General features: G+C 43.0%; 1 protein-coding gene across 1 annotated transcript in view; it reads left to right on the forward strand.

The window, feature by feature from the left end:
* The window catches only part of LOC142037696 (protein ELYS-like), a 43,796-nt gene extending 32,875 nt beyond the window's left edge, over positions 1 to 10,921 (forward strand). Inside the window, exons 29-34 of the mRNA XM_075042177.1 lie at positions 712 to 908; positions 2,187 to 2,601; positions 4,466 to 4,568; positions 5,480 to 5,586; positions 6,126 to 6,310; positions 9,164 to 10,921. Of these exons, the coding sequence (XP_074898278.1) occupies positions 712 to 908; positions 2,187 to 2,601; positions 4,466 to 4,568; positions 5,480 to 5,586; positions 6,126 to 6,310; positions 9,164 to 10,921 (2,765 nt within the window). The remainder of the gene's footprint in view (positions 1 to 711; positions 909 to 2,186; positions 2,602 to 4,465; positions 4,569 to 5,479; positions 5,587 to 6,125; positions 6,311 to 9,163) is intronic.
* Positions 10,922 to 11,785: the final 864 nt, after the last annotated feature.

The raw sequence follows: 11,785 nt of genomic DNA on the forward strand, positions 1-11,785 counted from the left end.
CTTGCATGCCGACAAGCAAGAATGTATATGCTTCAGTTTCTTAATCCACTTAAGGGAATGACAACGTAAGTGATGCCAGTTAAGCGATGTCAGTCTCTGTCAAATTCAGTGATGGCTTTTTGCAGGGATTCTACGTATTGATGCTTGTGACAAGAAGATGCCATATCCTTGTTTCTTCAGGAAGTTAATTTGAACGCTAACATTTTATGTTGCATTAATAAAAAAAAAAAAAAGAAGAAAGAAGCCAATAGATTCATAAGAAACATAAAATGCATGGTTTTTATACCATTAAGTTTTTTGTCCCTTTGGAAAAAACAGCAGTGCAGAGGCTAAACTTTGTCCTCTCTGCTGGTACAAACTCGGTTTAATTTGAACTAATACTTTAGTTGTGTGCAGTGAACTTCTTGTAATCAGTTACCTTCTTGCTTTATGCTTTTTGTTCATCAGAATGATCGTGAGCCTGGCTTGAGAGAGAGAGCAGTTGCCAGGAATTCTACATTGCACCAATGTGGCAAGATCCTTCCTAGAGTTCAAAGGAAGCTGGCCAGAGAGAGAGCCAAGCCTTACCACTTGCCTTCATCGGTCTCAAGAGAAGGTAATTCTTTAGAGGAGGGAAATACAATGGACAACTGACCACGACTTTGATCACACAAGGCTGATATTTTTTCCCCTCTTGCTTTACAGGCGCAAGACCAAAGCCGTTATCAACAGTAACAAAAGCTTTGGCCACAGCTGCTTCTGTTTTTCCTGCGTTTACTCCTTGGTCTATTCTCAGATCCAGCCTTCTCACTACACCCCTAGCAACTCCTTCTGCATCTCCAGGACGATCTCTACCTCCTCCTCTACGAGCAAAGGAGCGTAGAGTATCTTTCAGGGAAGAGAACTTGAATGCAAAATGGACTGTTGGGGTAAGCTGGCCTGTAGTTAGTGATCTTTATAGCTAAAGGCTTTACAGACTGTGATTTGATTTAGTTTTTTTCAAGTTTTCCAATACTCCTTATATTGAGAACTGGAATAGCAAATCAGAACGGCAGACTTGAATTTGGTCCAAAAAGGTTATGTTAGACCTTCTGTAACATCACCTGCCTGCAGGAACATATTCTTAACAAATACCAGCCACCTTGGTGGTTTTTACTCCAGCATCACTAGGCGCTGTGATTGTTCCAAATTGCATGTGTGCAGCTTCCCGCTATGCCTTTTGAAATGGTGGTATGGCAGGAGGGTAAGGAATACAGATTGAGTCAGTTGTTTGGGTTCGTTAAGCTTTGTGAATGAAACACCTCTGAAAGCAACAAAAGTCATGAGCTGCATTTACTCTCAGTCTCTCTTTTTGCAAGGCCTGGGTTTCCTTAAGTTATGGTAAAAATAGACTGCCGATGAAGAGAGCTGTATGGCTGTCTCTTCTCTAGCCCTAAAGTTCTTGGTTTTGCTTCTTGCCTTGCACCAGCGATAGCATTCGTGTAGTTGTCAAATGAAGTCTGTCCACCTGGAAGTTGCCCCCTTCTGCTCCTCCTTTTGTTCTGTCAGGTGGCTTCCCTGATTCAGCTCGTCATGCAGTTGCCAAAGTAATGTTCCAAAGCTAGTATCTACCTGGAGGAGCTTTCCGTACCTGTACTAACAAATTGTCTTAACCTGTTTTTATCGTACCTGTTATTGCCTGTTATAAAGAGCTACTCAACTGTAAGAAGAGGCTCTCTCTCCTGTAGGAAGTTCTTAGTAATAGTGCAGTGTGGCCGGATTAATTTACTTGTTCCACGCCACAGGCATAGTGAACGCTAAAATATGTTAGTAGTGCATACAAGCTGAAAAGGCAAGCATAAAAAAAGAGAAATCTTGGAGTTATGATTTTAGGTATGCAAAGCTCCCTCTTCTTGAAAAAACACAGTAGTGAACCCAATGAACAGCCTTGAGATGACAGGGTAAGCAAGCACTTACAAGGCCCACTTCATCTTAATTCTCCAAGGTTGTGGAAACTCAATAAGCAGTCAACAGTGGGATTGGTTTTTACACTCCGCTTTAAAAGCTAAGATAGTGCTAGCATGAGAACTAATTTTGTAGCGCCTTGCTTAAGGCGACACTTGCAAAACTGACAAATATCGGTATATATTTGTTCTTTTTTTTTGTCTTGCTTTGGCAAAAAGCATATGTGTGATCTTGATTGTGAACTTTCTTTTTAAAAAATAAAGGTAACGGAAGATAATAAAGCACCATCTGGAGTTTCATCTGAGCATCATCACGGAGTGGTGGAGGATGCTTGGTCGGAAAGTAGAGATAAACCAACTCTGTTTCCTCTGAGCAATCCCGAGGAAGGTGGTGCTGAAGTGGAAGAGTCTGGAGACGGTTTGGAGAAAACGGATGTCAGCAAAGAAAACAGTAACTTCTCTGCCAGGTCAGACCAAGCTGCTTTGGAGTATCATGATGCAAAATCACCTGGCGATTTTGAAGATGAAGTCATCTTTATAGCTGCTAATCCAGCTAATTCTTCCACTGAAGAAACTGCCGATTTTGAAGAACTGGAGAAGGAGGAAGACAGTGAAATAGTTGAAGAGAAACCCTTCCCGATGGGACAACCAGATTCATCAGAACTGAGAAAAGCAGCTGGTGTGTTTCCTGCTATGATAACCTAAGCTTCTGCATTTTTCAAATGTCTTCAAAAGGCTAAATTACTGACGGGTGCAACAGTCCATGATGAGCATTCACAAATGTCCGAGGCACTTCCTTGTCCTAGGCTTTTAAAATTGCCACTGTGTTTTGAGCCCTTTTTTAGGTCTCGTGGACATTCTGCATGTATACTGCTTTTGGCTGGCATTTCTTGTGTGTAATTGCAGCGGAGAGGCAGCAGCGACTTGTGGGAGTTTTGAGAGGGGTACAAGCTGAAAACTTAGGCTTCTGGTTCTGTTTTAGGGGGACTTCTGTAGGCTGCAGGTTTTTTTACAGCACGTTTAGCCTATGGCGTGCTTTGACTAGATAGGTAATTTTTTGTTGTTTTGTTTTTTTACCCCCCTCGTTAGTGCTCAGTTAAGTAGTTTTCTTTGGGAAGTGAATCTGCTTGTGTATCTGCTTCTCATTACAGCCATACTTGCTCCTTTTGCTGGCTCAACAGCTTCTGCAGCCTTTTCCAAACCTATTTCAGCTGGTCTTTGGTAATTCAGCTCAATTCAACTCATTCAAGCCAGTGCAGCTGCTGAGGATGTGTTCATATGAGCAGGTCTGCTGGCAGATTAGAAGAGATGTAGCTCACTAGGTGGTGAGCAGTGATGAAGAGCTGGGAATGACAGTGGTGCAGGAACAGGGAGAAGATGTGTAAACACAGCTACAGTCAGGATTGGACAAACAGAGCTCAGTCCGCTCAGCTCCTTAGAACAAAAGTTTGCTATTCCTGGGAGAGGTATGCAAGTGTCGGAGTTCTGCGTCCGAGGTCTCGAAACAGTTTGTAGCGGGGAGCGTGTACTCCGGTATCAGTGCATCATATGCAGCCTGATTCAGTCCTAAGCCTGAGATGATTCCGGAGGATCCTGGAGAGTCACTGCTGCTCCTGAAGCTCCTCAGCTCCTTTTCTTTTTCAATAAGAGCAGTGCCCAGACAGGGACTCCGTGTACATGGGTAAAAGGGGTTCTCCAGGTCTGAGTGTTTCTAGTAAGATAGGTCAAAACATTTGCCTGTCTGATTTTAGCTGCCCTGTGTTTGGACAAGAAATCAAGGGTGCTTTTCCTTAAAAACAATGATAAGGTCCTAATCATTAAAGAATAACCTTATGAAGAAAGTTTGTCATTGCCAGACTATGGTACAAACAGTTCTGTACAATTTCAGTACTCTGGAAGCGTTAGGGGGCAGTCAGTATAGCTCTTGTTTGGCCTGAGCTAGCAAAATTATCCCAGTCCTGCGTACTGTCTGCAAAGGTAATTGTTGGATCTGGAGGAAGCAGATGGCAGAAACAAAGAAGAAAAGGAGGGGGGTGTTTCTAGAATTTGGCCTGTTGAGAGAAAAACAGGCTAGCAAGCAGTTGGGTTTCAACACCACCAGTCAATCGCTAGAGAAAAGAACAGGAGACGACCTTAGATGCATTCTTGTAGAAGAGGGGAAACGAAATCAGGAAAGGAAAGAAGCATTGCTGGGATGAGTTAAATATCCAAAGAGAAATAAGAAAAACTTCTGACCCAATTTTAAGAAGGAGGGATGTTTCCTGAGGTTTTTATGTACTAGGTCAGTAACATATCAAGTTGAGTTTGTAAACAGAATGTCAATGGCCATGTTGTTTTCTTGACGGAAACTATGCATCAGACTTTTGGTTTTACTGGACAGAAGAACTCAGACCTTCTGTGCAGTTGAAGTCTTGGTAGCGTTATTTTGTTAGATCACCATCCTAGGTGAAATGCGTTACGGCTCTCTTGAAAATCATATGAGCATTTTGAAAGAAATGATGTTAAGTGCAACAGGGAAGTCACCCATCTGTCTGTTTTTGTAGGATTTGTGGAAGAATCAAATGCTGACCGTCTTACCCTTCCTGAGGATGGTAAATGGTTGTTTAAAGCTGCTGAGGCTGCTACTTCTGGGATTGCAAGTGAAGGGTAAGTTTATGAAATATAGATACACCTTTAGGTTCACACAACATGTGACTGCTGGCTTTCCTGTGTTTGAAAACTATGATTTTTGAGCTGGTATTGGTTCTCTCCTGTGTTCTTAAATACAACAGGTTTCCTGTTCCTTTCTGTCTGTGGACAGAACTAATGTGGCATGAATAGAAGTCAAATTGACGAGCTGTCAGTTTGAGCCTTTTTTTCTCAAATCATTGCAGACCCCAAAGTAGCGGGATAAGGATTTTGTTCAGCAGGCTATATGCACCTTTTTACAGTTTGAGGGGGTTACTAAGCAGATACTGTGAAGAGAAGCCCTGCTTTTGTCTGAATGTTATGTCGGTGCAAATTACACCTGAGATTCCTGTAACTTTAGTGGGTTTATTGTGGGGCTTGACTACTTTCTGGCAGTATTTTATACACTTAATTTCTATTTTCTGTGTGTGGTCAATTAGCACCTGTTTGTTTCTGGAAAGGGAAGCAGTTTTCTCACCAGGTACTTTAAAAGCTGCAACTGCTTAGTGAGAGACGTTAGCGATGAAATAACCCTTAATTTCAAGTGGTAACTTACAGTGGCACAAACTTCTGTTCAGTTGGTTCTAGACCTCGAGTATGGCAGTTGCACTCTTTCTACAGAAGACAAAGAATATATTATTCTTTAATACAACTCTGTTGTTATGTTATTATCCAGTGTGAGATAGCTGGGAAGAATGTTAAGTACTTGATTCGTTGCGCAAGATGAGTCGGGAATTGAATGTCGATGTGTTGGTAAAGGAATTTCTCATTTTCCTTAGTTTTTTTCTGTTTGGAAACTGGAAGACTTTACAGTGAGAAAGTAATTTGTAAAGCTCTTCAAGGTTTGTTTTGAAGCTTTGTGATGGATTTCTCTCTTTCTGCTCATGCAGTGAAGCAAACCAGCAGGAGTCCAAAATGTCCTCTTCATCAGAAGAAAAAGCCATACCAGTTGCAACAAACCCACAGCTTTCTGAATCCCTGCAGGCAGAGGGTGAATGTACGTACAGTATGTGGGAGATGTTATGTGAGTTAAGGTAGCTGAAGGCCTCAAGTAAAACATGCAGTTTGCCATAGCGCTACAGGTGTCTCAGACTGAAGTAGTACTAGCATGTTACTGCTACCTTTCATTAAACTGTAGAGAGAAGAATACCCTCCTCAGAGAAAGTCCTTGTAGAAAATGCATAGCCAATGTTCCTGTTCTGGATAAAGGTACTGAGAAAACGGGTAGAATGTCAAATATTAGAAGGAGAGATCATTATGTATTTCGGTGTTGTACACCACTACTAATTTGTGTGCTATGGGATCTGCTGCTTGAGTTACTATTTTGAAAGATGATGCATCCCTCAGTACTCAGGCTGTGAAGAATAACTAGCTGCCGGGTAGATGGTTCTGGTTTCTAGCGTTTGGGGAAAGCCCGATGTATGTGGCAGGATGGAGAACTGTATTCTTGGCTCCTGCTCCCTCTGTTACTTCCTGTTGCTTAAACGCATCTCATTTATAGAGCAGTTAAGTTAAAATGATATAAATCTCTTCCAGCTGTGATACGTATCCTTGACAGCGAGGAAGTGGTCAGTACTCATTCAGAAAATTGCCTTGAGGGGAAGTGTGTGGATTTACCTGAAGAACGTAACCCAGAAGCAGCTGGAGATGAAGGAAACGTTCCTTTTCCACAGGAAGAAGTAACTGTTTCTAACAATCTTCCTAAAACTGAGGAAATCAATGTAAGTAAACTATTTTCCCATTTTCTACTAAAGAGAAAACACCTTGCAAATTGAGGACAGTCCTGTCTAACTGAGGATTAGAAGGCACGCAAACCCGTCTCAGTTTCTTTAGCTGGGTAACACAAGTCCAAACCTCGTTGGGTAAGGGCAGATAGGTTTTTCTCCTACGCATTTGCTGTACCGATAACACAGAATAGAACCTGTCAAGACTTGGGCCTTTGAGAGCTGTAGGAGTGCCAAAACCCGCCTAAATATTTTTTAAAATCACCATGCCTTCATTTGGTTTGCTAGACTGTAAATGTTTCTTATTTGACTTAAAAAAAGAAATAGTTTTAATGTTAAAGACAATAAGAAAAGCTGGGGAGTGCAGCTTTTCAATACCGGAGGCCGTTTACCAAATGACAAAATGACGTGGGAACCAAACTCATTTTCAGAATGATTTGGGTGCTTAGATCCTTTGCTATTTGTTCCTTATTAACATAAAGAGAATTCCCAGTAATGAGTTAATTTCAGTGTCAAGATATTTCCAGCTGCCTAAAACTCTTTTTGTGTGCGTGTGAAAATGCGGGGGTTTTAACATCTCAACTTTGTAAAGTATGAATTTTAAAAGGTTGTTCACAAGGGCTGAAAATCAGAGCCAGAGATTCCTCAGTTGTGGCAGGTTTTCCCCATTGTTCTCACTTCTGCTGGGGCCGATGAGTGATTTGGATTCATTGTGGATGTCCTCTAAGTACCATATAGAGTATGCTGTCGATTTCCTGTAGGGTTGTACTCACGGGAATTAGTAATAGTTAGAGTGAAATACAAACTGAAAGGTAGGCGTAGCACAAATAGATTGGTCTCAAGCAACAGAAGATGCTTTTTGGTGTCGCAGATTTCAGATGAAGTTGAATAGGCAGTCGCTTACGTCACTCGTCTCGGCTTTGGGGTTTAGGACAATGCTCTAGAGAAGATGATTATAGACTTGGGAATACATAAATCACTCACTTATGGGAGTAAATGGAGAATTTGTGATGGGAAGAAGGGAGCCGGTACGTGAGACGGTCACAAAGCTGCTGCAGTCATTCCTGTAGCAGTAGAGTGAAGGTTTTCCTGCTTTCGTTATGAGTGGTTCTTACTGAGTTATACGTAAACATGTCTTTTTGGCTTGTCTACCTTCACTGAATTTAGGACAAACTACTTACTACTTTCTTGGTCGTAGATTTGTAAGCATAAAAGGAAAGTTTATGCAGACTGAGAGGGTTGTCAAACATTGGAATGTGCTGCCCAGGGAAGTGGTTGAGTCACCATCCCTGGAGATATTCAAAAAGTGAGTGGACAGGGTACTTCAGGACATGGTTTAGTGGGCATGGTTAATGGTTGGACTCGATGATCTTGAAGGTCTTTTCCAACCTAAATGATTCTACGATTCTATGATTCTATGACTAGTATTTCTCGAATTTAGCTTTGAAGCGTGGCATGTTGCTAGATGCGTGTTGCGCAACTCCATGCACTTGTTCTCAAATTTGCGCTAATACCTCGCTTGCAGTCTGTGCTCCCTGCCGTGCTGTTAATGGCCGGTGGGAACCGGGCTGGAGTTACCCTGTCGTTGCACTTTGTAACGCCGGCTTACGACAGGGTAGAATTGCTGGTGGTCGTGAAACTAGTCTGGTATTTGTACTCGGTATTGCCGTCACCTTCGTACTTCGGGAGCCATCCATCGGAAACTATCAGTAATTACAGCTTTTAGCTTTTTTCCTCGGCGAGCCCGCCTATGGGGGGCATCTCCGTCCTTCGGGTGCCATCGCCTGGAGACTGTTAATGATTCCACTTTTTACCTTTTCTCCTTGGGGAGCCAGCCTAGGGAGGAGAAATCTTCCCGCATCTTCCCCTTCTCTGCCAGGCTAATTCCAATAGTGTTTGAGGACTTTGAAAATTTGCATATCCTTGGGCTGCTGAAACCAGCATGGTCCTACGCGAGGTCTCCTGCATGTCGTTCAGGTCTTGTTTAGGGTTGAACAACTGTTTAAGAATACGATCAAAGATGATGCTTTAGCAACTTTTGGCAAGGCAGGAGGCAAGAAAATAAGCAGATTCTATGGAGACTCCCGCTGAGTGGCTTCCTCCTTCTGCCCTCTTTGGCTAGCCCTATAACTTAGAGGGTTGGGCAAAGGTCTTCACGCGTTGATTAAATTACCTTGGCCACCTGAGTCACTTGAAATACATAACAGAGACTACTTTTGCTCTCAGCATAAAAGCTTGAGTGTCTCATGTGGCTCTAGCAGGAGAGAATAATTGCTCAGTACGGGGAGCTACAAAGGCTGCGATGGAGGTATTTAGAATCTATGTGTTGTCTCCTGCAATCCAAGTGATTCCTTAAAGTGCGGTGTTGAGTTGTGCGATGTGATACCTGGCCAGTTTGACTAAGTGTTGCGGTGACACCTATGATGAGCGAAACTTTAAGCTTGGGGGACATCGTTGTACTTTGCCCCGTTAGATGCAGAGTCGGTCACTCTGTGTGGATTTGTAGTCAGTGCGGAAAGTACTGCAATGTGATGATTACTGCCAGCTGGGTGTACAGCTTGTATTGTAAAACTGCTCACTTTGTTCACGGGTGGTGGCAAATCGTTAGTCATGAACAGAAGTATCAGAAATGGAGCATGTGATTGCATACACGGGATACTCTGTTCTCTGTCCCTTAAACGCATAAACTTTTACCTGTAGTAGAGAGTACATGGTATGTTTCTAACTTTACATTTGGTGGTGATCGGAAAGGAAAAGCAGCATTTCAGTGTCCTCAGCTTCATCTAGCTCAGCCTGAAGTTAGTCTGTTTGGTAACTGATACTGCATTAAGAGACCTTTTTTAACTTTAGGTTCTTGAAGATGGTGCGGTTAAGGCACAAACCTCAGAAGAAGCACCTGAAACATCACCATGTAGTGAACTACATCCCTCAGGCAATCTTCAGTACAGCTATGATAGTACAGAGCAACAGTTTGCATGTCATTTGCCTGATAACAGAGATGGTGAATGTGATGCAGCTGAGGGAGATGGAGAGCTTTTTCTATCTCAGAATAATTTTACTTTAGTCTTGGAAGGAGAAGAAGGTGAAGCAGAGATGGGAGACCCTACATTAGTAGATGCTTCTAAAGCAGCTGGCACAACAACAGAGGAAAAACCTGTCAACAGTTTAGGCAATACTGAAAACCAAGAACATGTTACCAACTCGGTGTCCACTGTAACTAGTGATCAGGCATCTCAAAATATTGCAGAGTCGCTCCCGTATGTGCCCGAACCCATTAAGGCAGCTACTGCTGAGAACTTACCGGATGCAATCAAAGACACAAGAAGTAAAGAATTTACATCTGAAGTTGCAGAACAATCTATTCATGAAACCATAGGTAAAAAGGTAACTGGATTCCAGAAGGCAAAAGCTCCCTTAAGAACTGTGCCGGAAGGAGTGGAAGACGAAACCAGCGTACGTCAAGTAGAGTACGGCATCGCTCCTAGAACACGTGCAAGGGGACAGCTGAGTAGAAGGCTAAGTACTCCATCGGCAGGCACTCAGCAGCTACTGAAGACAGGCAAACCAGGTCTGTTTGCACTGTCTCCTAGGAGAAGTAGCAGGCGAACAAAAGAAGCACCTGAGACTTCTAGTCTTCAAACGGAAGAAAATGCTCAAGAGGAGCAAACGCTTGTGATGCCTGTTACTCCTAGGAGAGGCAGGAAGCCTAAACCAAGTACTGCCGGAAAAGTAGAAAGCAGTCTTTCTGATGGACAAACATTGTCCCTCCCTACACAGTCCATAGCCGCTACTCCAAGAAGAAGATTAAGGAGAGCGAAGGAAGCTGCAGCTGAACTCTTGGGAGAGGCTAATGAGGAAACTTCTCTTGCTGAAGGTAGCATTATCGCTTCTGCTACTTCCCAAAGGACTAGAGGAGGGAAAAGTTCATCAGGAGGTCAAGAAACTGGCCAGACTGACACGGGTCATAAGATAAAAACGTCAGTCAGTCCCAGCAGAAGTGCAAGAAAACTGAAAAGCATTAATTTACAATTTATGGAAAATATTGTCAAGGATCAAGAGGTGCAGCCTAGTGCCCAACTCCTTTTACCGGTGGCAACTCAAAGAGGCAGAAGAAGAAAGACGAGTTCATCAGAAGTTTCAGAAAATTCTGACCTTGATCTGTCTAAATCATCGCTTCCTCAAACAGAATTCAAACTTCCCGTCACTCCGAGGAGAAGTGCTAGGAAGCAGGCACAAAATCTCCTGGCAGACACAGAATCTCTCTCTGCTCAGGAAGACATGTGTGCAGGTGGGAAAGTGGGAATCCTCGATACTCCTAAGAGAAGAATAAGAGGAGTCCCACATGCTAAACTAGAAAAAACACATGCTCCTGAGCAAAGAGCTGCCCAGCCAAACGAGGAATCAAGCACACCCAGGACTGCAGCAGGAACCGGGCGTCGGGGCAGAAAGAGACGATTAGCATTGGAGGAGAGCACAGAGGAGGAGGCCTTCCCCCAAGGACCTGGTGGCACTCCTATGATGCTTAAAGAGAGAAACCCATCAAAATGTGCTGCAATATTAAGATCTGTAATGGACCGTATTACAAGAACATGCCTAGTGTGTAAGTAAAGCCACAGATAACTCTCAGGGTTGTCAGTGCAATACATTTATTTGCTGGAACTTCATCAGTTCCCATGTAACTAATCAGATATAGCCTAGGTGTTGATTTCTGGTGGGGAAAAAAACAAGCTACAGGCAGAAACCAGTCCATAGTTTCTTGTGAGTTGTTAGGCAATGCTTATAACCTATTAGTCTAGGCCAATCTGAAAATACGAAGAGAGAATGGGATTTCAAGTAGTAAGACAGCATTTGTTTCCTATTCTGTTTGCACTTTTGTCTTCTATGCAAAACTTCCAGGTTTCCATTCCAGGAATGCTTTTTTCACCAAAGCAGTCAAGATCATGAGTGTCTTTGATATGCCTGGAGATAAATGTACCGCGGTTCCTTTTGAATTAAAGCTGTTCCTAAAATAAAATGCATTTTCCAATGCACTGTGCTGTGTGGATGACCCATCTGTGAGGTAGAGGGAAAAATGCAAGTTACGGTCACTGATGTGGCTGTTTGTTCAGGTCACTCACTCCTTGGCTGTGACTCTGACCTGGCAAGGTCCAAGAGCAGGCTTATCCCACAGCAGTCATTGGTGTGGTGTGCATTGCTGTTGTTCACTAAACCGTGAATTCTTAGTGAATGACTGATTGCTTGTATTTTGATACTACGACTGCAACTTCAATACACAGAGAGAGAAAGGTGAGGAGGTAGGTGTGCGATTTCTATGAGCACCAACAGCACAAGCATATGTAGAATCCTTCTGGAAGCAGGACGTTGGGAACAGTCTTGCAGAGGGGAAGTTTAGTTCCAAGTTAGCTGCAGTACGCACATTGTCCCATAGCTTTCTGAAATACACTCATGTTTATTGCAGGGAACAAAGGAAGT

Source organism: Buteo buteo, chromosome 12 (genome assembly GCF_964188355.1).
Source record: "Buteo buteo chromosome 12, bButBut1.hap1.1, whole genome shotgun sequence".
Lineage (NCBI taxonomy): Eukaryota > Metazoa > Chordata > Aves > Accipitriformes > Accipitridae > Buteo > Buteo buteo.